At 42.9% G+C, this 27501-nt stretch overlaps 1 protein-coding gene across 3 annotated transcripts in view; it reads left to right on the top strand.

The window, feature by feature from the left end:
* LOC144679487 (sal-like protein 3) overlaps window positions 1-27501 on the top strand; it is a 56393-nt gene that overhangs the window by 15238 nt on the left and 13654 nt on the right. The window contains exons 2-3 of one of the 3 annotated variants that reach the window (XM_078539906.1): window positions 23975-26908; window positions 27125-27465. In XM_078539906.1, the coding sequence (XP_078396032.1) occupies window positions 23975-26908; window positions 27125-27465 (3275 nt within the window). Of the gene's footprint in view, window positions 1-23974; window positions 27466-27501 lie in introns of all 3 variants that reach the window. The other 2 variants (XM_078539905.1, XM_078539907.1) reach the window with 2 other exon arrangements.

Here is a 27501-nt window from a genome sequence, read left to right on the forward strand (position 1 = left end):
CCTAGTTTTGAGTGAGTTTGAGTCAGTACCAGCTATCTCCCCACCCGAGGTAAAACATTTTACCTTTCAGATGGTGATCCATCTAATGTTTCAGCTGAGTCCTGATGAAATTCAGCCTGATGTGACAATTTTAGAAATGCAGGTCCATTTCAGATTAAACCAGGACAAGCTTCAGAGTGAATTGAGAGCAGGTGATGCTCATTGAAGCCAGTAACTAGGTTTTTGCTTTTAGACAGGGAAAGGATCCAGGAGGGAAAAGAGGCAACTGGTATTTGTACTGACCTATAGTTAGAACAGCTGTGATTCACAGAATGTCTTCTGTTGCCTGATTCGGTCAATGGACACCTATTAAACATGATGTAGATAAGCACTATTAACCACTAGTTAGCCCCAAAACTCCAACCCTATTATCTTCCAGTTAGGGGGTCAAAGCAAATTCCAGGTTAAACTACGGGGCTACCAGAATGCAATTATACTCATCACTAAACATTTCCCTCTTCTACCTGTAAATTCTGAGTAACCCGAAAAAATCCTTTATTAAATTTCAGCAAAAATTCGTGAGTGATGAAGAGTGAGCACCCAAACCCAAATCATAAATGTTCTGTTCACTTCACAGGCACTGGCTGATCTACAGTGTGTTTGCAGCATTTTCTGCTTTTATTTAGTGAGTGAATCGCTACCCTCAGTTTATTTGGGAGAGGGTGCGGGCATGGGTCAGGGGTCCTTACTCTCTGCTTGTTTCCTGTTGCGGTGCTAGAGGTTGTTTGTGGTCAAACACATGAATTGCTAAGGACGCCGAATAACATAGTGGTAATGTGCTTTTCCCTGCACTACCAGATCACCTTCCTCTTGATCTCATTTATGCAAATCGGATCCAAGGTTTTCCAAATGAATGACTCCAGCCAATTGAAGTCAGTAATAGAGAACTTCTTGATAAATATCAAATGACTGTTTGTATCACCTCGTGAGACCCCGGGAAAAAGCTGTATTTATGTGTGTCAGGTGTGAAGGAGCTTTTGGGAAGAGTAATACAAGCTCATTGTTGACACAGTATAGATGGAGTCCTGTTTTGATTCTAATGCATGGTATAGCTGACATAGGTTGCTTGTAAAACATCCTAATCGTGTTTCTTAATATTAAATAAGTCCAACTTCACCCCCGTGACATTCATAATGTTGTTGCTTCACTCATGATGATAAAATGACTGAATTAATATTTAATTGTTTTTAACTCTTTATCACCAGTTTTGCAAGCTATTACACATTGTAGAAACATAAATCTCGACTCAAGACTTGTTCAGTGTAACATTTGGATATGATAGTAAACTGAAAGAAAGCACAAGAGCCCAGAATGTTCCAGGAGTCCAAGTGCTGCAGACAGCGACTGGTGACACCAGAAAACGGGACTGTGCCCGAGGATGCTGAAATTTTTGCCCTCTGGATAACTTCCCACCATGGGTGTAATTGTGGTCCACCCCATCAAAGGCCTGGCATCGGCAAAAAAAAAATGGAAAAAGTCGGTGGGCCTCCTCTGCCCCCAACACAGTGGGCAGCAGAAAAGAATAGTTGCTGGAGGGACATTAGCGGGGTCCACGGGACCATCTGAGCTGGAGTCACTGGAACACACCAGCATTCTGGTGTCTTCCGGATTGCCATGCTTATTTCATTTGCAAGCTGGTCCCACCCACCCACATCACCCTCCCTTCCAGCATGTGTCCAAGATACATCCAAACCGGCATAGCCATCCACCCATTTTACTCGAACTCCTTGGCCCCAGGAACTCTAGTAGGGTCGAGGTCCCCTTATATTCCAGCATAGCACAATTCCTGATTCACAGCAGTGGTTAATGTTCAGTACCATGACTTAAACAGATGTTCTCACAAAACCATGAGGTCATGAGAAAATGGACAAGGGAGTCTTTTGGGTGCTGGAGTCCAAGGCCTCAATAGCAATAGTTTGGGCATTTACATTGAAATAATCTTTACCGCTTAGGCCTCTGCTACAAATCCTTTGGTTATCATAGTGGCTAGCTCTTTCAAAAGAGCTGGTACAAGCAGGATGAACCCGAAAGGCCTCTAGCACTCTACTGTTCAATGATTTTAGGAGCTAAAAGCGAAGTTCCCACATCCTCTGTGGCTGCCAACAAACCCAAGAAACCATCCTGCGTGACTGCACATATACTACAAACATACGAACAATGACAGATAGGTAGACAGATAGACCCTCGGCTCCATCCAGTCTGTCCCACACTTTGTGTACCGCAATATATGCACTCCCCACCCCACCCGAAACCACGGGATCCCCAGGGAGAAGTGAGAAACCAGATAAAAACCAAGGACAATCCAGAGGGGAAAAAAAATCCAGGAAATCCTTTTCAGACCCAGCTGGCAATCAGAACTAGTCCAGGAGATCAATCTTGCCCTGAATCCTTGCAGGGCCTACCTTTTGGATGAGGTGATGTCTGTCGACTGGAAATAGGTCCTGCCCTCGCTTAAGGGCAAATCTGCGCCCTTCACTTGAGGGCTGCAGCTTGTTCCAGGAGCCCAAGAACCACCTCCTGATCTAACCCAGTTTTGACCTTCGTAACCCTGGTCCCCCACTCCCCCATTTATCTATTCCATTGGAAAAAAGTGTCAATTGAAACATTATCTACTTGTTACATCAAATTATAAATCTCTATCAGGTCATCTGAAATCTTCGCTTCTCTAAAGTGCAGAGTCCTTACCCTTTTAGTCTATCCTCCTGACCAAAATGTTTTATTCCTAGGAATTAGTCTGCTGGCCCTTCCCTGCACCCTTTCCTGAGCCTCAATATCACTCACCTTGTGGGGAGACCAGAACTGGACATAGTATTCCAAGTGAGGCCTGACCAAGATCTTGGGACAAGAGTCAACAGTTGCCAAAATACTTTGCATTCTGCCTTGGACAGCCTCAAAATGACTCTGTAAGATGATCCTGCTTCAATAGCAATGTTCTAGTAGAGGCAGACTCCACAAGGAAAGAATCCCTGTACTCTTCAATTGGAGCAGGATGTGTGCTGGACCTCTAGCTAGCAGCTTCATGCTCCTCTACTGTTATCTCACATTGCGCCTCCTCATTCATGCTCTGTGATTGACCACACCCTCCTTTGCACGGGCCAAAATCTCCCTGATGTGCCTGCTCTGATACCTTCCAAAGCAGAGAGCAGAGTCCCGTAGTGTTTTGTTCCAGGTCACGTTCTGTTCACTATGTACATTAATGATTTAGATATGGGGCCAGAGAGATAGGTGTCCAAATTTGCAGATGGTACTAAAATAGGAGGCGTAGTAAATAATTCTAAGAGCCAATGGAAGATGTAGGGAGGTATTGATAAAATGATGGAATGGACAAAAATGTGGCAAATGGAATTTAATGCCAGTAAACCTGGGTAGGCATATTTTGGTAAAAAGAAAGTGATGATACTTTGGGGGAGAGCTGAATAGATAATGTGAAAGAGGAGTGGCCTTGGGTGGCAGTGTGGGGCGGGGGGGGCTTCAAGTTGATGAGGTGCTAAGAGTAGAGCTTCTCATAGATAAACACAGCTCATTATGTGCTTATGTTATTTCAAGATAGGCTAACCTGAAGAGAGTCCTTCAGCCAATTGGATCTAATCCTTCTACACTGCCAATCCTAATGACTTCCTATTACAGCATTAACATCAACCTGAACAAGCAGGCAACTTTCGCAACTCATTTGAAGGAGAATAGCTCTGATAAAGTAGCACAGTTTCAGTACTGTGCTAGAATGCCAGTTACACCCTGAGATCCTGATTTGAGTCTCAAACCTATAATCTCCTGACCCAGAGGCAAGAGTGATAGCTTGAGTCAAGTTGATCTGAAAACAGAAAATGCTAGAAATACTCAGCGAGTCTGGCAGCATCTGGGGAGAGAAAGCAGAGTTAACATTTCAGGTCTGTTTTTACATCCACAGTATTTTGCCTTGATTGAGTCAAGTTGAAACTATATTTATTTTGCATCTCTGCTGCTTAACTTAGCTTCCTTGAATCAGTGATTTTTAATGCTTTGTGGTCAAAATTTCCCTTCTTCACCATGCTAAATGAATTTGTCTATTCATGTCCTAACCTTGATGGCTCCCTAGAGCATTCTTAATTTGTTGTCAAGCAAAATTTAATCTTGTCCTATCTAGCTTTCCCTCTCCTGTAATCACTAATGACTTCAGTGTTCATCGTCAGCACTGGTTCCACTAGTTCTGAGTTGTTTGTTCTTTTGAGTGACCTTTAATAACTTGTCAACCTACCCAAATTAGACCAGTATTTCAGCTCAACTCTAAAAAAGCTTTTCTCACCTTCAGAGACATGAGTACGCGATCCAGGCTGACACTTCAGTGCTGCACTGTTGGAGGTGCTACTTTTTGGATGAAACATTAACCTAAAGGCCCCAGCTATGCCTGTCTCTTTATGGGGTATGTGGAACATTCCTTGTTCCAGTCCTACTCCGGCCCCCTCCCACAACTCTTTCTCCGGTACATCGATGATTACTTCGGTGCTGCTTCATGCTCTTGTCGGGACCTGGAAAAATTTATTAATTTTGCTTCCAATCTCCACCCCTCCATCTTCACTTGGTCCATCTCTGACACTTCTCTTCCCTTCCTTGACCTCTCTGTCTCAATTTCTGATGATAGACTGTCCACCAATATCCATTACAAGCCTACCGACTCCCACAGCTACCTCGACTACAGCTCCTCACACCCCGCTTCTTGTAAAGACTCCATCCCATTCTCTCAGTTCCTTCGCCTCCGTCGCATCTGTTCTGATGACGCTACCTTCAAAAACAGCTCCTTTGACATGTCCTCCTTCTTCCTTAACCGAGGTTTTCCATCCACGGTCGTTGACAGGGCCCTCAACCGTGTCCGGCCCATATCCCGCGCATCCTCCCTCACGCCTTCTCCTCCTTCCCAGAAACATGATAGGGTCCCCCTTGTCCTCACTTATCACCCCACCAGCCTCCGCATTCAAAGGATCATCCTCCGCCATTTCCGCCAACTCCAGCATGATGCCACCACCAAACACATCTTCCCTTCACCCCCCCCGACGGCATTCCGTAGGGATCGTTCCCTCCGGGACACCCTGGTCCACTCCTCCATCACCCCCTACTCCTCAACCCCCACTTATGGCACCTCCCCATGCCCACGCAGAAGATGCAACATCTGCCCCTTCACTTCCTCTCTCCTCACCGTCCAAGGGCCCAAACACTCCTTTCAAGTGAAGCAGCATTTCACTTGCATTTCCCCTAACTTAGTCTACTGCATTCGTTGCTCCCAATGCGGTCTCCTCTACATTGGAGAGACCAAACGCAAACTGGGCGACCGTTTTGCGGAACACCTGCGGTCTGTCTGCAAGAAAGACCCAAACCTCCCTGTCGCTTGCCATTTTAACACTCCACCCTGTTCTCTTGCCCACATGTCTGTCCTTGGCTTGCTGCATTGTTCCAGTGAAGCCCAACGCAAACTGGAGGAACAGCACCTCATCTTCCGACTAGGCACTTTACAGCCTTCCGGGCTGAATATTGAATTCAACAACTTTAGATCTTAAACTCCCCCTCCCCCCATCCCCACCCCGTTTCTTCCCCCCCCCCCCCCCCCCCCCCGCTTTTTTTTCAATAATTTATATAGATTCTTCTTTCCCCACTTATTTCCATTATTTTTAAATCTAAAACTAAAACCTCGTTAGTCTTTCCACCCCACCCCCACTAGAGCTGTACTTTGAATATCCTGTCTTCCATTCTTAATTAGCACTTTTCTCAGACAAATATCACCACCTTCAACACCTCTTTGACCCTTTTGTCTGTGACATCTTTTGATTATCTGCTCACCTCCACAATCACCACACCCTCAATGTCTCTCCACCCCCCCCCCCCCCCCCCCACCGCCCCCCCCACCGCCCCTCACCCCCCACCCACCTTAAACCAATTTATATTTCTCCCTTCTTCTAACTATGCTTCAGTTCTGCCGAAGGGGCCATGAAGGCTCGAAACGTTAACTGATTTCTTCTCCACCGATGCTGCCAGACCTGCTGAGTTTTTCCAGGTAATTCTGTTTTTGTTTTTGATTAACCTAAAGGCCCCCATTTACCTCTCAGATGGATGCAAAATATCCCATGGCACTATTCAAAGAAGAGCAGGGGAGTTCTCCCAGTGCACTGGTCAATATTTATTCCTCGATCAACATCTCTAACAGGAACAGCTTATCCGGCATGTATCTCAATGCTGTTTGTGAGGCCTTACTGTGTGCAAATTGGGTATTGCGTCCTCCTACATTTCAATAAAGATTATACTTCAAAGTGCCTCATTGGGTGTACATCCTGAAATCATTAGGACACAATATAAATGCAAGTTCTTTCCTTTCTTTTTCCTTTTGCCAGCTCCAAATCTTAGAACGTAACTGTCTCATTAGACTATTCTGATCACTATCTTATGTCTACCTCTTCTAGAATACCTGGCAACAAATCAGTCAGGTCTTCGTCATTTGGCTGCAGAAATGAACCAACTTTGACAGTCTTTGAGAATTCTTTTACCTAGTCCAATTGCAGCATTTACCCTTGTCATTCTGTCAGCACCAGTGAAGTATTGATGCTATTGCAGCTGACTTGGAAGGTTTCATACCTCTCCCTTCTCTGACTGTCAAATCTAGTGTTGCATCTTGGTTCTGCCATACCTGACACTCTACCACTAAATATAATATTACCGGGAAAGTATATCAGCCAGTGTCTTCCTGGGCTTTAGCAGTTATTACTCCTCCATTCCTCGCTAAGTTCTAAGCATCTTGCTTTTCAACTCTTTTTTTTTTGTCGTAATCCCTTGCTCTGCTAAGGGAAAAGCTGACCCTTTTATAGAGTCACAGGGCAGAATCTCCTGCTGTTACTGGTGGCGAGCTTGGAGGCAGGAAGGGCACATAGTTAGGTGGGATAGTGGCGTACCGGAACCCTGCCAACTTCCAGCCCCAGAGTCTTGATTCCAGAAGAAGGCCTTACCCCTGCCTGATTGGTTTGGCAGGCCTTCCTGAAAAGAGGCAGCGCGGGTTTCTCACCAGGCCTCCAGCCGGCAGGCGAGACCCCTGACGCCGCAACAAAGTTCCCCCCATATGGGCAGAATTTTACATTCCGCCGCCAGCAGCTTTGTAGTTGGGGGGAGGGGAGGGGAGGGGGTGGGGGTGGGGGTGGGGGGAGGTGAACCTAAAATTGTTCAGTTGGGCTTCACGCTGGGTTCCCACCTGCCCCAACCTCTCCGCAATTTTACATTGGGACAGGCAAGGCCTAGGCCAGCCTGCCTACCCTTGCCCCAGTTGAGGCCCGATTATTGACCATTAAAGGGCCGCTTCCCACCCAGCCTCAATTTTCAGGCTGGTGGGAGGAGTTCCGGGGCAGTTCAGGCCTCGGGCGGGAAGTGGAGGGGGAGGGGGGGGGGAGGGGGTCTCCATCAGCAGGCCCCTTTTAACACTGGGTGCCCCCCCACCCCCATACGGTTCAGTCATTGCAGGTCACCCCTCCACCCCCACCCCCCCCAGCCTCCTCCCTCTGTCCAACCCCGCAGGCCTCACCTTCTCTCCCTGCCCCAAGACCCTCAAAATAACCCAGTCCTGGACCCTTGGGACTTCAGCTCTGGGGACTGCTTGTAGTCCCAGTCCTGTCCACTGCAGCGTCTGGCACTGCAGGGACTAGAGAGCTGCTGGCCAATCAGGTTGGCTAGTAGCTCTCTAAGGTGGGACTTCCTCCCATGAGGGGCGGAAGTCCTGCCACCAGCCAATTAATGCTCATTGGAGCGTCAAGTAGCTGCGGGGCAGGCAGTATCGGTGGGGATGTGTTCCCCACCGACTCTTCAGACGGTGGGAAGGGAAACCCCGCCATCTTAAAAATCTAGTCCTAGATTCATTTCTGGTGCAGAAGGAGGTTATTCAGCCCATCAGATCCATGCCAGCTCTCCATGGAGCAATACAGCCCGTTCCATTCCCCTGCCCGAACCCAGAACCCATCCCATTTCCTTTCCAAATCATTGATTGTTTCTGCTTCACCACTCTCATATGCACTTTATTTTTGGTTCACTTTTGTCTTCAAACTCTATTCTTGTTGAGTGCATTAAAGATCGTTCCTCCATTTCTTGACCTGTTCAACCATCGTGACAGAGTTTTAATCACCTCTAGTCTGTCAGTTCTTCTGCTCTCTGAACTCCAATAAAATCTCCGATCCCTCCGATCAAAATACATGTCTTCAAATTAACCCTACTCTATCTCATCCTTTCAATCTTTCTAACTCTCACTCCATTTTTCCTTCCATTTAGAAATGTACTCATAATTGATTTACCCTGTAAGCAGATGTTCACTCTTTCCTGTTTTGATCTACTTCCCTACTGCCCTTAGTGCTCTCCAAAGGAATAGGAGTCTGCTGTTAACTCTCAAACAGTGCATCAACTTAAAAATCATGACCAAATCCATGAGTGACAATGTAAATTTTTTCATGTGGCTGATCCACTGCTGACGGTTTTGCTATGTGATGCAACTCTGGAACTCTTCTTGATCACTTTGGTGCATTGTCTGTCATTGATTTGAGCAACGCCAAAATCTCTGACAGGGTCTGGTACTGTGCAGTTCTAAGAAGTTATCATGTGACCTGCTTCCAAAGCTATGTTCATGACTATCCAGTTTCCTCATAAATTATCCTATCTGTGCTGTAGCATATGGCCCATCCCGTGATTCAGCTCCTTGGGTCTGTGCTATAACCCACTATATTCCTCTTTTGTATAATGGCCTCCTCCACATATTCTCCAATCTATCCACCTATTTTGTTGACAATTCTACTCTACAGTCATCAATGTCCTTCAGATCATAAGATCTTCAGTATACACATCATTCCATGCTTTTACACTGTAATGGCTAAATCAGTTCATTTCACCCATCTTCAATGGAGCGACGAAAATTTAGTTTCAATTCTTCAGCTCACTTTGCTTATGTTTCTTGCAAGCCTACCAGCTCTGTCCCATTAACTTTAATGGCGTCACCTTTAGTCCTTTCTCATCTGTCAACATTCTTGTCCTCATTATCTCCTCTGACCTCAAATAAAGCTCTCACACTTCCTCCATTACTAAAGCTACCCAAACGCTCGGTTTCCTCTTTCATGCCAAATACTTCTTTTCTGCGTAATCATTCTTAAATTATACAAAGCTGAACTCAGAACAAATTATCCAGGGCGGGGTCTTTTAACACCTCTGACACCCCTAGATAGGATAGAAGAAGAATCCGGTCAGTTGATAGTCAATCCTTCTCTCACCACTGCCCGCTAACGTGTCTTTCTCTGTTATGAGTTCACTTGTCCCTCTCACTCTCTTTCATTAACAGTGCCCTCATTCATGCTGATCTGCACTTTCCTGCATTGTTCTTTTCAGCTACAAGATACCATGCTACGTGCTATTCTAACCCCCATCCCTCCATGCTGCTTAAAGCTGATTGCGCAGTCTTTTGCTCCATAACTCGTGGGTTACAAACATCATAGCTTGTTGACTATCTCTTCAGACTCTTAAAAACCCAAGCTGGGCATCACCTTTTAACTGCTCCCAGATTTACCAAATCTGTGTTTTTTTTACTCTTTTCAGCTGTGGTAGTGTATTGCATCATGGAAGTTTGCCCTTCACCTTGGTGTCCCAAAAAAATGAAAATCCACATTTGGAAAAATGAACAGGGGATTTGCCAAAGCACAAACATAGGTTCTTTGAAGGAGCATCTACATTCCCACGGTGGGAGAGTTTAGAAGCTCTAGTGGTGAACCATAATCCAAGTTTCTTGAATTTAATAGTTCTGATTTAAGGCATCAAAGCTTCTGACCTAAGCCACTGGCTGGTGCACTGCACCACAATGGACACTTCAGCTTATGAGGAAAAGCATTTGGGGGATGGGGGGCATGAAGGGAAGAAAAACTTCTTGGCATCACTCTGATCCCAGTCCCACTGAAGCATACCCAACTATTGGGCAGTTTACTATGTGACAGTCGATGACTCTGTAGCAGCCATATGGCCCAGAGCATTAAGCATGATGGCAGGTTGCAGCCAGTGTGGACTTAACAGTGAAAAATGGGGGAAGAGATTAAAAAACAACTACTGTAGTATGCAGAGCAAGATGGCTATTGTCATTTATGGAGCTTTCTGTGCTCTGTCAGTTTAGGTAACAACATTAGTGCTACAGATCATACGTATGCATTAGGTAATAGATACTGTGCATTAAGAGGTCTACAGAAACATTTAATAAAGAGGGCTTTCTTGTAAGGTAATGAATTATATTGGTGTCTGCCAGGGAAGTAAATACTGTATTCATTAAGAAAACTTGAGAGTAAAAAGATTTCTATCTCAAAAGGATTCCTGTAAAATGCCGTATAGAAATGGTGGGTGTTGTAAGGTTGCATGAAGAGGTTTTTAGGTAAGCTATTTTGTCTCTTATCCAAAACATGCAGTGTCCAAAAAAATGTGTTTTTTTTTATGTCTTGCTTAAATATGGGGCAGATTTTAAACCTCATACCAAGTTATTGAATTAACAGGATTGTGGCTTATTTTTCCTTTTTGGAGCATTGGTGCAATTTTTTTAAGCACTTAATACTAGGTAGTATATTGCTAATTTATTTTCTGAAGTCCTAATTTGTCTCTGATGGAAGTTTACTATTAAGCAACATTTTGCTCCATTTTCTTCTCACCTGGGTTCTTGCTGGTTTAGGGTTTTATGAACGCTGATATCCCCTTGCAAGTGACTACTCTTCATGAATGATCATACAGAGGCTATTTGACTGATGGCAGGGGTAGGGGAGGCAAGCATTCATAACCGTGTCTGAATTGCTCTGCACTGGACGTACACACACTCACACACATGGACTTTCCAGGAGTCGTAACTGAGGAGAGATCAGAAGCACAAAAACATGGGTCGATTGTTTCATTCCCTCGTTGAGGAATGCCAAGACTGATTGGAGCACTTCCACCACTGCCCCGGTCGATGTGAGCTTTGAGTTCAGTGGCCACGCTCCAATTTAAATGAGCTAGTGCTTGCGTTCCTCCCGAGGTGCGGTGAATAAAGTAATGATTTTCCTTGGTGCCCCGGGAGCCAGCAGTGCTGCTTACCGCAAATATAAATGCTGCTACTCATTGCACAGGCCACTATTGTTCCTGGCAGAGAGTGGACTAAATATTCAGCTTGACCGTACAGGCTAGTGATGCATTTTTTCCCATTTCTGGCAAGGATTTCTCGCCCACACCTCCCACCTCCCCACCCCCCAGCTCCTTCACCACAACCCCCACTACGCCATTGGATAAAAGAATTTCAAGAAGAAATTAAATTGTAAATTGAGAGTTTCAAACAATTGTGCATACACCAAGAGCTTCGGCATGCTGTTATATCTTTAACCCTGTACCTTTTACCAATAAGCAATAAAACATATATGTGACCATTCATAATAATGGGCCATGATTTTTTGTGACAGAGCATCCTAATGGTGCCTGCTCTAAGTTATACTTGTCCTTGCACGTTTAGGTTTTTACGTTTTTGAGTGGCAAGCTGTTGAAAGTACAAGCTGGTAGCATCGCAGCATGGGGAAACAGGGCATCTAGGACTTGAATGAACAGGGCAGGAAACTGTGTATCTCTTTAACTAATCAGATTGAAGGACTGTGAAATTAACAGCACAAGCACTGAGAAGGGATTGTAAAGTCAAATGGGTGAATTCAATGTTGAATCATGTACAGAGAAAGAAATAAAGAGGGGAAAAAGGGAGATAGTATTAAGTGCGAGAGAGATAAATGTGGCAGGAAGGAAAAGGGTTAAGAGATAAAGAGATAAACGTGACAGAATGGAAAAGGATTTTATTTTAATTTTATATTTTACGTTTTTAAAATCTCCGTCAACAATTAAAACCTGAAGGAATGAGACGCCACGACAGTTAATTTTCAAAGCCAGAGAGATTGACTGACAGTAATTAACACTTGCCATGTCACTAAAAGAGTACTTTGATTTTAAATGGGCAAGACTTGATTTTCTGTGGTCGGTTCAGTTTGTATCTACTGCACAAACACAGAAACTTCACGCCGTTCAATACATTTCAATGTTGAGGCAGGCAGCGAGATGCCATTTTTGCAAAGCCAATAATGGAGAGGCACATCTCAGACTGCAGTTTTGGGATTTTGACATTTAACTGTGCGTTTCTGTTCAGCTGTATCATTTGTACATAAATAAAGTTGACCCCTATGAGCCTCGCTGTTATTTTGGCAGTAAATTATTAGTCATAATTTCAACAATTTACATTTCAACAGTGCTGCTCAAATGGAAGGGAGCATCTCAGAGTATTCCAAGTGGGAGCAGTGAACAGCCAGTAATGGTATCTCAGCACCAGTGGGTGCGTGTGACAGGAGACATTTGGCGAGAGTAAATTACTGGGATAAGGTGGAGTGAGGCCTTGGAGTGATTCCAAAGTAAGGACAAGGATCTTAAAATCATTCTGATTAGAAGAGTTTATTTTTTAATGTACAAAATGGAGAGCTTTTTGGCACAGATATCTTTTCATCTCTAACCCTGACTAATGTGGTAGGAGTTTCTGCCAGCAGTAAATGAAATGAATTTGACCAGTCTAAACCAAGGTTAAAACTCCTGTGCTTGCCAAATTGAGTGAAAAAATGTGAGTATATATATATATATATATATATATATATATAATTTGGAGAGAAAGCACTAATAACTATTTGTCTACTCCTCCAGAAATGAATTAACAAAGTTCAGCAAAATGATTGTAAAGCAAATATTTATTGCTTATTAAGGCCTTTATCAAGCCAATCAATGGACCTCCACCCAATGTACAATTGCACTTTGAAAAGTGAGTGTTCAGTGCCTGAGTGGACGTGGCATTAGTCATTTGAAGATTTAGAATTATTAGTATAGCAGTAATAGTACTGTGTTTAGTTCAGAGGAATCTTCTGTTCTACTATTGCTGTATTTGTTTTTGTGAAGAAAGGGGAGAAGGGGATGTGTTTGGTTGCACATTTTATTTGTTTACTGTTGTTTGTGTGTGAATTTCTCCCATTTTCAGTGTGACTGTGAGCAGTAGAGTAGTGGCAATGTCATTGAATTAATAATCTAGAGACTAGATTCAAACTACAAGAAGCTTGAGTTCAAATCCTGTTGTAGTGGCTGGTGGAATTTAAATTCAGTTAATAAATCTGGAATAACAAACCAATCTAAGTAATGGTGACTGTGAAGCTGCTGTTTTGTCATTTTAAAAAAATCTGGTTCACTAATGTCCTTTATGGAAGGAAATCTGCCATCCTTACCGAATCTGGCCTACATGTGACTCCAGACACAGAATTGTGTGGTTGACTCTTAACTGCCCTCTCAGAAATGGCCTAGCAAGCCATTCAGTTCCCTCCAAAACAGCAAACAGTGGGTGTATCTACAACACATGAACTGCAGCAGTTCAAGGTGGCAGCTCACCACCACCTTCTCAAGGACAATTAGGGATGGAAAACAAATGCTGGCTTTGCCAATGAGGCTGATATCCCATGAACAAATATATATGCTTTTTTTAAAATTGCATTTTTCAGCTCATGATGCCCACTGTTATAAACCCTCTTGGTTGAGATCATGGAACTGGTGGCCAACTAAATTCAAGTGACTGCATGCAATACAGAAAGTCCAGCAACTCTATTTACAAGAGACCCTGATGAAGTCACATCTATAATAGGAACATTTTTTTCTGGAGACCCTGTGGGCACTTTGCCCACAGAGATGCTGACTATCAGTGTGCAGCAATAGGTAGTGAAACAGAAATCCAGCTGACATGACCAACCAGCTGTTGGTCCATTCTTGTCAATACTGAAAGGCATATTCTCACAGGGCCCACCACTGTGCCTAAATGCAGAACGCTGGGCCTTTATGGTATCCTTGTATCCCTCTCTCATGATTGCCTGTAACTATTCCCCATGTACGTTGAAGCCAGCCCACCTTGGAATTTATTACATAGAATTAACAGCAGAGAAACAGGCCATTCAGCCCAACAAGTCAATGCTTGTGTTAATGCTCCACATGAACCTCCTTCCACCCTATTTTACCTAGTCTGGAGTTTGGGCCCCTCTAGGGTAAATAGATTTTTCCTGAGGTATGGTGTCTAAAATGAAACATAGCACTCTAGATGAGGTCTGACCAAGGCCCTGAAGAAGGGAAGCATAACTTCCTAACTTTTGTCTTCCTGTTTTTTGTCTTTGAGGTAAAGACTTTTAGCCTTTTTTTTACTTGTGCAAATAGCTTTTAGCAATTTGTGTGTACAAGGACAAATAAGTCCCTTTGCTCTCACGGTTAAGAAAATATTATGATTTGTCTTTCTTAGATCCAATTTGGATGGCTTCTCCAAATTGAGCTCAATCTGCCACAGTTTTGCCCATCTTCCTGTCTCCACAGCTCACTGTGTGACCCAACTTTATGTCAGGTTTGTACCTCAAAGATTCCATAGCAACAGTGTCATTCTCTGAGACATTCCTCCACTATCCCTATGGTTTGTACAGCTGTGGTCCCCATCTAAATGCCATTGATGTTGCCACTTTTTCAATGGTGGACACCCAGTACTGGCAGCTGGACCTCCAATATATCGCTGTGAGTAATAACACCGTATCTATATTTTGGCATCCATCTTTGTGCAAACACGACTCAAGTCATAACCAGATGCCCCAAAGATTCAAGTGAGTAGTCAGCATGCTCCGGCCACAGTATCAGCCTCAATTACAAAACAGGTCCACTAATGCCTGATCTTTAAAGGGTGGCATCAGCTGCCCCCTCATGAAACAGCCCCATTGAAGCCCCTCTTCATTATGACTGTGCTCAGTACTCCATTCTCCTTTAGTTCCACAGTCACATCCCAAGCTAATTCTTGCAAAGTGCCTTTATTTGTAGTGGACCTTAACATGATTGTATGGTTTTTTCCCCCCTATATCTCAGCAAGGCACAGTATAGAGTGAATGCCCTGTATATGGAAACTCACTCTTCCTAGCTACATTCAAAGAGTTTCAGAGGTGGTTATCAGATCCAAGGACCCCCAGAATGTGTATAGAGGTGCTGCAGGAAGTTAATGAAGCATGATCAAGCTTCCACGGGTATGTTCTAGGGTATTGGCTTCAGAGGTTATCTGAAGCCAAGTAGAAAGAATGCCATTGAATAGTAAATCCCGGTATCAGCTTTGGCTCAGTGAAAGCAATCCTGCCTCCCAGTTAAAGGGACTCATTCAAGCCCTACTCTAGACATTTATGTAACCGGGGCTGAACTATTGGAGATGTGATCTTTTGGATGAGAAGTCTTCCCTCTCAGGTGGACGTAGAAGATACCATAGCACTATTGGGAAAAGAACAGGGGAGTTCTCCTAGTGTCCTGGTCAATATTTATCTTTTGAACAACCTCAGTAAAACCAGATGACCTGGTCATGAATCTCATCGCTACTTGTGTGGCCTTGCTGTGCGCAAGTTGGCTTTGGTGTCTCTCTACATTACAAAATACTTAATGGGCTGAAAAGCGTTTGGGGCACCCTGAGGTCATGAGAGGTGCTATATTAACACATGGTCTTTCTTTCTCTCTTTCTCTCTCTTTCCTTCCTATCCAAGTTCTAATAGAGCCAGGCTGATGGCTAATTGCCAAAAGTGCCCCGAAGTACTTCTGATTTGCTTGGTCCAGGCGCTGGATTTCTAGGGCAGCCATACAGGCTTAACTGGATTTTAAACTTTCATCACCAGGCATAACAAACTGGAGCTAGTCATCACCTCAGTGATAGCATTCTTACTGGCCCTCCCATGAGAATGGATCAAGTGTGTGATGGTTGGTGTTCTGGTGAATTTGCTCCTTAGTTTCTAGTAGAGTGTTTTCCTTGCTCAAAAGTTAACAGATGGTACATTATGAGTATATAAGCACATTTATCCTATGGGTATTGCATTCTCATCATATGCTTTATTATGCTCTTGCGCCCAATCATTGGCTGTGGAGCCATTAAGGTAACATCAATGTAAATTGTTGAATATCTCAACAATGTAGTACATGAAATAACTTCTTTGCTTTTCTCCAGCATCCAAAGCCTCCGCTGATTGGCAAGTTGTTTTCAAAACAAGGCTGTTTGCCCCATTATACGATATTAGAAATTTCTCATACTTTTCATCAGAACAGAGAAATCACTTTTTGCATGATGTTCTCTCTTCCATCTTGCTATAACGTCACTTACATAATCCTCTTTTTTAGTTCTAATACCTTACTTGCTACATTTTTCGTTAGCTTTCCTTTCTCCAAAAGTACCTTTTTGTATATATTTTGAACAACTTTCTATCATCCATGTTATCATCTGGTGCTGGCACTTTTTGGTAATATCAAAGCCGTGTCTTCGCTATTCTTCCCGCAATTGTGTAATTTCTCCTCTCTCCATTCCCTGAGAGATCCTTTCATCCCCACAGAGAACATTCACCCATTTTTATGATGCACTCCCACACATGCCCCTTCTGCGTGTACGAAACCCTTCCTCACCATGCAGAAATATTATCCTGACACCGTTATAAATGTTTATAGTGCACCGACCTCACTGCGTCCTCCCTCATTGCCATTTTACTTAAGGTTTATGGAGGGAATGTAGCTTAGGAGCAACTTCAGGATCTTTATAAGACTTTATATTACTGTAAGTGCATCCTGATGTGCTAATATATAACTTATTTTTTCGTCGGCATCACAGTTATGTGTGTTGCCATATTCTCCTTAGAGGTTCATGATCAGCAACCAGAAAGCATTTCTTAGTTTCCAAGTGAACAGAGGAACTTTAGCCCCCATTTTCAAATGGCTGCTAGTTCCTATCAAAACTGGATGTAATTTGATGTTAGCTGGTAATCTCACACAAGCGATCACAAAGATACCTTGTGTGGGGAATGGAAAATAAGCACTAGTGAGGTGAGAATGTTTTTCTGGCAATGGGTTTAAGGCATCTTGTTGTTCTGGACAGAGGAAGCTGTAATCTGCATTTATGATCCGTTCTTTTTTCACCTGGGAATGCTTGGTGATAAATTAGGTTCTGTTCTCCAGCACTGAGATCCTTCATCTTGACATAACAAACACAATCAGAAATAATAACTGTACCAAATACAACATAACCATTATAATTCATCACCTAGCTGCTCAGATATTGATCTTCTGTTTTGTGAGTTTTTGGATAACCAATGTCAGTGTTAGCCTGGGCTCGGTGATAGTACACTCACCTTTGAGTCAGAAGGTTATAGATTCAAGCTGCACTTGAGAAATTTGTAGCTGGGCTAACAATGCAGTATTGAGGCTTGTCAGAGGTGTTGTCTTTCCAATGAGACATTAAATTGAGGCCCCATTTGCCACCTCAGGTAGCCGGTGTAGAGGTTGCCACGGCACTAATTGAAGAAGTGGATGACCTGGCCAATATCTATCCCTGATTCAACGCCATCAAAATAGATTATATGGTCCTTTATTTCTTTGCTTTTTGTGACAGCTTGCTGTACACAAATGGGTTGCAGTGATTCCCTAGTACAACAGTGACCATTATTCAACAGTACTTCGTTCGATATGAAGCACTTGGGGACTTCCAGAGGCCACAAAAGGCACTACATAAATGCACACTTTTTCCCCACTATGTAAATTTTCATTGATGGAATTTAAGCAAAGGCGACATGAGGAAAAACTCTTTTATGCAGCGAGTGGTTGGGACCTGGAATGCACTAATACTGTGGTGGAGACAGATTCAGTCGCAGCTTTCAAAGGAGAATTTGATATTTATCTGAAGAGAAAAAAATTGTAGAACCACGGAAAAAGGCAGGGGTGGCGGTGTAGCTGAATTGTTCCTACAGAGAGCCAGCACGGACACGATGGGCCAAATGGCCTCCTTCTGTGCTGCAACCATTTTATGATTCTCTGATCAAATGATCTATTCATTAGAGAGTCACGTGTTTTATTTTGCCCCTTAAATCAATTGACCATGAATAAATAAAAGTCTTACCATTACCTAACATTTCAGTATTTTATCCGAAAGGTTTTAGTTAAGGTGATTAATGTGGAATATCACAGCCTGCAGTTAACAATTGCAGTAATTCCCTAAAGGGTGATTGTAGGAACATAGGAATGTACAGGCCTGGAATGGGCTGGCTGGTCTCAGTGTCTAGGAAATATCATATCCCATAATATTTCTCATGACGCCATATCAATTTTTTTTACCAGGTACTTAACTAGCTCTCTCTTGGATTAGCTGATACAATCAGGCTGTGTATGCTTGCCAACCAATGCATAAAATAGTTTAATCTAAACTGCCTTTTACTCCCCCTTTTCTAAGTTTGAGACTATTTGTTTTCCTGTTGAATGTGATATTGTTTTGGGTCTGAAATTCAAAAGCTTTTTTTTGATACAAAAGTACTGCAACCATGGTGAAAGAAGGCGCCAAAATTGAGGCAGTAAAACAGATATCTCAGAGTTACAACCATTCTAAAATGCACAGAAATTCAATTAGAATTGGCGGCTAATAGTGTAATCATCTTCTGCACTGTTGTTCTGGCTATGTATTTGGTGATATTTAATGGCATCTCCATCTACCAGTCCTGATCCCCAGTTTCTTTATGTCCTTCCCTATTTGAATAGTCTGTTCCCTGACGTTTGCAATGCCGCCCAGTTTGGTATTATTTGCAAACTTGGAGAGTTTTCTTTCTGTGCACAACTCCAAGTTATTTACTGTGGATTGCAACAACCCTAGCATTCATTTACTAACTTTGATATTTAAGGGGGACACAACTTTTCTGTTTCTATGTCTTTGTGTTCACGTATTCCACAAATAGATGTTTGCAACAGTAAAACTAATCAATTTTTGACAGCGTATACTTGGGACAATAGACTGTTGAAATTCCTCCACCTGTATTATTAAAATTTGCCTAAAGGTCTCAACTCTGAATTTGCACTATGGGATGCTACAATATGAATGTTTCACACATTCTGCTGAAATTTCTGTGTTATTTCAGCAGAGGAATTAACACACTCAAAATAAATGTTGGAGCAAGGAATTTGAAACACACAAAAGCTTGTATCTTCCTCATTGTCAGGATAGCATAGTGTGTTCTGCCTGCAGTTTTGAACCCTCCATAACCCCAATCCATTTTCCAAGGTGGTGTCTGACTTGCTATGTAAAGCAGGCTTCTGGCTGGACCCCTCAACGCTAAGAGGGAGCCTGATGTCGCATGTCCAGAAAACCCTGGCAGTACTGCAGTGATATTGTCGCCACAACAGCTAAGCTGGTGGAGCGTATTTGAAAATAGTGGGAAAGCTGCACAGTGAACTCTTTGGCAAAAAACAGCATCCAAATTATAAAGGGTTTTGATAGACTAAATAGGGAGAAACAGTTTCTATTGGCAGGAGGGTTGGTAACCAGAGGATGCAGATTTAACCCCCAAAAGAACCATAGGGGAGCTGAGGACGATTTTATTTTAACATAGAGTTGTTATGATCCAGAATGCACTGCCTGAAAGGGAGGTGGAAGCAGATTCATACAGGAAAAATTTTAACTCACTCAAAACTCGTTGACATACACAGAGTTAAAATCATGCCCAATAGCTTTCAAAAGGAAATTAGATATATATATTTGAAAAGAATTCATGTGGATGTGAAGAGCAGGGACCTGAGACTAATTAGATAGCTCTTTCAAAGAGCCAGCACATGCATAATGGACAGAATGGTCTCTTTCCATCGATGGCAATTTTATGATTCTATGTTACAGGTAAAAATTAATTACAAGGTTGCAATGACTTTATACCTGTCACATGATGATGCATTTCTCCAGTTCTGGTAGCACCAAAGATCTATAATATTCCTTGTTCCTGTAATTCTGTGATTGACATTTGTCTTGCTTCATGTATGTAGCTAAATCGCTTCGCCAGATGGAGGTTTTAAGCAATATTTTTTAATAATTATTTTTTATCAACTGTTGCAAATTCTCTATTCTGTATACCAAAGGCAGATTTACAACCTGTAATGCAATTTCAAGATTCCAAAAAGGGTTTCAAAACCATTTGACCTCACCTGAATCTCAAGACAGGGTTACAGTCTGGCAACTCTCTCCCTATTGCCTATTATTTTATATGTCACTATTCAACAGAAAGATAGAGCACATTCTTGATAAATTAAATAAAGCAGTAGTGGACCTTTATCAGTATTGGATAAAAGTGAATTTGAAATCATTCAGTGTGGGGATTTTTTTTTTACTGAAACCTTATTAAAGAGAAACTGATCCATCCCCTATTCACAAGAGTGCTATATTGCTTCTTGGTGAAGTAATATTACATTTATTAATGCTACATTTTCAGTCCTACAGTTTCTCAAACCATTTCAAATTTTAACCTTTTTTGTAAAGTGTTTCCCAGAAGAAATACTTGAATTACTATAGCGTCTTTCACAACCTCGGGGCATCACAAAGGGTGTTAAAACAACAAAGTGCTTTTGAAGTAGTCACTGTTGTAGTGTAGGAAAACACGTCAACCAATTTACACATGGCAAGTTTCCACAAGCAGCAATGAGATTATGGCCAAATAATCTTGCTCTTTAGGTGTTGCTTGGGAGATAGATGTTAGCCCACTATTCTTCTTTAAATAGTGCTGTGGGATCTTTTACATCCACTGGCAGGGCAGGCCAGACCAGACATGGCCTCACCTCACCCGAAAGGCGTTGGGCCCGCTTTTTTATTTTTCATTTCACATCTTTAGGTTTCCCCCTCAAAAATGAGCTATACATCATTCCTAATTCAGCTAACTGGATGTTGTTCACAGCACACTCTCCATACCATCCTTGCAACAACTGATAGAAAAGTACAGAATATGAGTGTTTGCCACTAACTGAAATTCAAGTCATCGAATCCTGAGAGAAGCAGCCCGCCTCCGTTCATATCAACTTCAAGGCCACTGAATGCCAAAGTCACGACTTTGTGAGAAAATTGTGGCCCCACACTCCGTGGTCCAACACACCACACATGATATGAGCAGTCTCTTCTGATAACATGTTTGCAATACTGCATGCAGTATGTGCCTTCTCTTGAAATGTGCCATCAACATTGCTTATACTGGGCATCCAGAGCTGTAAAGATTTATATTTCTGTGTAAAAATGACAAGAGAGAAAACTGTGGAGGACAAGTTTGTATTAAGTTGGGGTTAAAAATAAATGACATACAGCACCTTTCATGACTCCAGAATGCTCCAAAGTGCTTTACAACCAAAGAAGTCATTTTGAAGTATAGTCACTGTCGTAACGTATTTTTATTTATTCTTTCATGGGATGTGGACGTTGGTGGCAAGGCCAGCTTTTGTTGCCCATCCCTAATTGCCCTTGATTTGAGTGGCTTGCTAGGTCATTTCAGAGGACAGCTAAGAATTGCTGTGGGTCTGGAGTCACATGTAGGCCAGACCAGGTAAGGATGGCAGATTTCCTTCCCCAAAGGACATTAATAAACCAGATGGGTTTTTATGACAATCAACAATGGTTTCATGGTCACTATTACTGAGACTAGGTTTTAATTCCAGATTTTATTAATTGAATTTAAATCCCACCAGGTGCCATGGAGGGATTTGAACCCTTGCCCCCAGATCATTAGCCTGGACCTCAGGATTAATAGTCCAGTGACGTTACCACTATGCCACCGTCTCCAGTGTTTATGTATGTAAATAAGCAAATATGGTGCTAAATCTGAAGCTGTAAAGCTTCTAAGGCATATACATATACTATACATATATATTCATCAAGAATCAGAAAGAGAAATGCATATCATGTTAGTTCTTACTTCACAGCGTCATCTCTGTATTGTGCACCAGTTAATGCTGTTGTAAGTCAATCGCTTTATAAGAGTTCTTTCATTTTTGTACGTATTGATCAGCAGTTCACACCCCATGAAGGACATGCCGCCTCAGTTTTCTCTCCATTATATTCAAGGTCCCGGTGGGTCTCATGGGTTTTCTGCCAAGAGGACAGTCTCACAGCCTGTTTCCAGACTCCTGCTAATGCCCTTTTTTGCTGGCGGCTGGGAAGTGAAGACATGACAACGTAACAACAATATCACTAATCTGATATCCCTTCCCTGCAGGGAGGCGCTGAAGCTTTGATTCAGCACTGCTGAGATCAGAACGACATGTCGAGGGTCATGATGTGTCCGAAGCGCAGTATCACCATTCCCACACGCCAACACACACGCACCTACAATCTAACAATGCTGGCTGGGTGACCAGGAACGGGAACCCTCACCAATTTCCATTGTGCCCTTTTCCTAACTCACTGTTGTTTGAGACCAGTTGCTACATGCCACATGTCACCCTGGCCAGCGGTGGACGCCTGCCATGCAGCTTGCTGGTGAAGCGGAATGAAAAAAAAACAGACCTTACATGGCTGGAACATCCAGGCCAATACCTGGAATGGCTCAACTAAACACTAGGCTAACCAGCCAAAATATTGGAGAGTGCCAAATTTATTTTTCTCTCAAAGTAACGTCTGCCAAAACACGAGTCTTTCACAACTGCTCGTGGTTTTCAGTTTGTTGAATAATTATAGGCAATTTCTAATGTGGAGAGTAGCTGTATGTCCAATAATCTGAATAATGACAAATGACAGCAACTGAATAATCAGAGCCTGCACATTAGAGTTTATTAGAGGCATGATTCGGATCAGAAATTGCACTGTGGATGGAATTGGTACTTCACAGTTCATCCTTCTTGAAGAACAACTTAGTTGAGCAAATGCACATTACTATTCTATTCATTAAACATGCTTGTTGTTTGGCACGTAGTGGTAAGTTGAGTCCAGAGAGGAGGCTACCTACAATATACATAGGTAAACATTGGTAACCAATTAGTGAGTTTTCTGCCAGAGTGCTAGCATGTAATTCGCTGAGCCTTTTCTTGAGGCATAGGTAAAAGTCGGCATCTGAGAATGTTCTTGTCTGAAAGATTACAGGCATTGAACTTATTTGTTTTGTTGAATGTCTAAACCTTCCAAGACACTTTCCAGTACTGCACATATGCCTTGCTAAAAACAGCTGCAAGCAAGGTAAAAATATGTGAAGGCTTCGTTGAACATCATAAAAATATCCTGTTGCAAAAAGATTTACATTTTGGCTCTTTTTTTACAAGTGATCATTCTTGCAGCAATTTGTTTGTCAGAAAGTCATCTTTCAAAATGTGTTCCTCTGTTAGTCAAAGTTTCAATGGATTGAGTCTCTGTCAATAACTTGTAATAATCATGGCACAGCTTTTGTGTTTCTCTAGTAACACAGGAAATAATTAATTTAACTAAATCGTGCTGAGTTCTGAAAGGTACTTTACCCTAGTTAATGCTTACGAGTACATTGCTCTTCAGATTTCTAAAGATATGGTCATTGATTTAAGACATTATATAGACTAGCATTAAATCCATACTTTCTTGATGCTGTATGAAGATAATAAATATGGTCAGTCCAAGACCACATTTGAGTAACAGAGGGCCAGTTTGTCCTGTCAGGTACTGATTTGAGCCTGAAAGGTTACAGATTAGTTTAGTGATGTCAAGTGAACTGGCAAAGGCTTCTCTAATTTTGCTGGAAATGAGGAAGCCTGATGGTAAAGGGGAATCCTAATGAGTCCATCAAAGGCTTGATTTGTACCCAACAGACAAGGCAGCTGTGAATTGTATGAAAATATTGGAAATCAATAGCTTCTATGGAATTTCATTAAGCAGCAGTATCCACAATTGATAGGGCCTCATAATTTGATGGATTGTGCAAAGAAAATGATTAGCTAGGTAGAAAGAGTGATAGAATACACACAGAGGGACCTGAGATGTGTTGAAGTGAGGTAATTTGTACAAAATAAAAAAATATTGATTTTAGTTATGTGCAAAAACTTGAAATTGGAGGGAGGGATAGTCTTGCAAGTCATTGCTTGATGTGTCCTTTTGATTTCCTAGCAGCCCCAGGGGAAGGACCAGATGATGCTGATAGTGGGAACGAAAGCAGAAGTGGAAGTGAGGAAACCCACATCTGTGAGAAATGCTGTGCAGAATTCTTCAAATGGTCTGACTTCATGGAGCACCAGAAGAATTGCACTAAGAATCCACTAGTCTTAATCGTGAACGACGAGGAGGCAGCACGCTCAGAAGACTTCCCTGAGCCTTCTCCTGCCAGTAGCCCAAGTGATCAAGGAGAGAGTGAAGCTGCTGAGGAGAGCACTCAGTTGGAGGGAAATGACAGCTCCGAGGTAAAGAGTACAGAACAAGACGAGCCGATGGAGGTGGATGCCTCCACTGACAAAGGTTACCAGAATCAAGGGACCTCCAGTACTGCTACTTCGCTACCTCAGATTCCCGAATCATCTTCCATGACCAATTATAACATGCCAAACACTAATGTGACTTTAGAGACTTTGCAAAGTACAAAAGTGGCGGTAGCACAGTTCTCACAGGACACACGATCTAACAGTCCTAGTTCAAATAGTGGAGTATCCACCATTGCGATCCCTATGATTCTAGAGCAGTTGATGGCTCTGCAACAGCAGCAACTTCACCAGCTTCAACTGATTGAACAAATCCGAAACCAAGTAGCGATGATGAATCCACAAACATTGCACCCTTTAAATCCATCGGCATCTTCCCAAGGTACACCCGTATCTGCTGCTAGCCAGCATGTTTCATTCAGTGATCATTCTTCTAACCAGTTGTCAGCCGTTATTTCAGCCTCGGGAACAGGACAGGCATCCAGTATCCACCCGTCTGCCTTTGATAGTTCACAGCAAATCACACAGCCTGCTTCTGGGGCTAGCACTCCTGTTTTGCCCAGCAGTGTATCTCCCAGATCAGAATCCAACTTGCCTCCGTCCACTAGCGGAGTTTCATCTTCCCTGACTCCAAGTTCCAGTTCAAATACGAGTAACACTTCCTCACAGTTACAGTATTCAACTTCATCACTTGGACATGGTAATCTTCTCAGCCCAGCTTCCAGCATGCCTAATCCACTGCTACCTCAGAACACATCAAGTAGTGTGATCTTCCAAAACCCACTGGTCAGCATTGCTGCAACTACTAATGCTCTAGATCCACTGGCTGCCCTCATGAAACATCGCAAAGGAAAACCACCCAATGTTTCTGTGTTTGATCCCAAAACAAGCTCAGAAGATCCATTTTTCAAGCATAAGTGTAGGTTTTGTGCTAAAGTCTTTGGAAGTGACAGTGCATTACAGATTCACCTCCGTTCCCATACTGGAGAGAGACCATTTAAGTGTAATATTTGTGGAAATCGTTTTTCCACCAAAGGTAATCTTAAAGTTCACTTTCAGAGGCATAAAGAAAAATACCCTCACATCCAGATGAACCCATATCCAGTCCCTGAATACCTTGATAATGTACCTACCAGCACAGGCATTCCATATGGGATGTCCTTGCCACCAGAAAAACCAGTGACAACATGGTTGGACACCAAGCCTGTGCTGTCAACCTTACCAACTTCAGTTGGATTACAGTTGCCTCCAACTCTATCAAGCATTACCAGTCTGGCTGAGTCCCCAACTGTGACTCCTTTAAACAGGTCACCCCAAAGACCATCTCCTCCATCAAGTGAATGTGCTTCTTTGTCACCAAACATGAACAAGAATGATTCCAGCATTCCAATAACTGCAGAATCTCCACAGTCAATTAATGGTGGTAGTGTGGTCCCCATTGTTCAAGGACTAAATGTACCTACTTCAGGTTTCAAACCCACAGAAAGCTGTACAACTGGACCGTCAGTTTCCTCTGCCCCATGCTCTACCACACCTTCGACTGCTGCAGACAATGGAGTGAACAGTATTCCTACAACCCTCCCAAGCCCTCTGCTTCCCATAATATCTGGCCAGTTTAAGGCAAAGTTCCCATTTGGCGGCCTGTTAGACTCTATGCAAACATCTGAGACCTCAAAACTGCAACAGTTGGTGGAGAACATTGATAAAAAGATGACCGACCCCAACCAGTGCATTATCTGTCACCGTGTACTAAGTTGCCAGAGTGCTCTGAAAATGCATTACCGCACACACACAGGTGAGAGGCCGTTTAAGTGCAAAATCTGTGGGCGCGCTTTTACCACCAAGGGCAACTTAAAGACACATTTCGGCGTTCACCGAGCAAAGCCACCTCTGCGAGTACAACATTCTTGCCCCATTTGCCAGAAGAAATTTACAAATGCTGTAGTCTTACAACAGCACATTCGCATGCATATGGGCGGACAGATTCCAAATACACCTTTACCGGAGGGCTTCTCAGACAGTATGGACACAGACCTAACTTGTGATGAAGTGAATGCTGAACTAATGAGCAATTATCCTGATGATGAACTGATGGATGAAAATTCAATGGACGAGGAGGCAGAATTAAACATTACCACAACTGAGTCTTCAAAGCAATTGTTATGTTATTCTGGTTCATCACCAAACTCTCCTCCTTCAGTGATTTCTAGCATTGCTGCACTGGAGAATCAGATGAAGATAATAGACTGTGCTTTGAGCACACAGCAGCGATCCAGCATGAAATCTGTTGAAAATGGATCCATGGAAAGTGATCGCTTAACTAATGACTCCTCCTCCGCTGTGGGTGACTTAGAAAGTCAGAGTGCAGGTAGCCCAGCAATGTCCGAGTGCTCTTCTTCAATGCAGGCATTGTCACCTGTGCATAGTAATGCTGAGAGTCAAAGGTCAAAGTCACCAGGCTTTGGCAACCAAGAAGAACCACATGAGACATCAGTGAAATCAGAAAAAGCGGACAGTCCATCAACTCATCGGGAGAATGGAGGTGCACTAGATCTGACAGCCAACAACCTGGGTCGGCCGATCATCAAAGAAGAGGCTTTTAGTATGCTGTTCCCCAACCAAGAATGTGGTAAGTTGAAAAGTACTGTTTGTAGTATCTGTGGCAAACCTTTTGCTTGTAAAAGTGCATTGGAAATTCACTACCGCAGCCATACTAAAGAGCGTCCATTTCTTTGCACAATCTGCAATCGTGGTTGCTCCACTATGGGTAATTTAAAACAGCACTTACTGACGCACAAGATGAAAGAACTTCCTTCTCAGTTATTTGAACCCAACTCCACTCTAGGTCCCACCCAAAGTACTCCTAGCCTGGTCACCAGCACCGCACCAACCGTGGTCAAAATGGAAGTCAATGGTCACAGCAAGCCGATCTCCCTAGGTGATGGTACGCAGGTTCCAGTTGGTATACAGGCTCCATCTGCACCACAGACAGCCATGAGTCCAGGTATGACACCCATTCTGGCACCGCCACCTCGTCGGACACCCAAGCAGCATAACTGTCCATCCTGTGGGAAGACCTTTTCTTCTGCAAGTGCTCTTCAGATCCATGAGCGCACACACACTGGTGAAAAGCCATTTGGCTGCACAATCTGTGGCAGAGCTTTTACAACAAAAGGGAATCTTAAGGTAAGATCATTTTAATGTATAAATTAGTGATAAGAA

The sequence above is a fragment of the Cetorhinus maximus genome, chromosome 4, assembly GCF_964194155.1.
Source record: "Cetorhinus maximus chromosome 4, sCetMax3.hap1.1, whole genome shotgun sequence".
Lineage (NCBI taxonomy): Eukaryota > Metazoa > Chordata > Chondrichthyes > Lamniformes > Cetorhinidae > Cetorhinus > Cetorhinus maximus.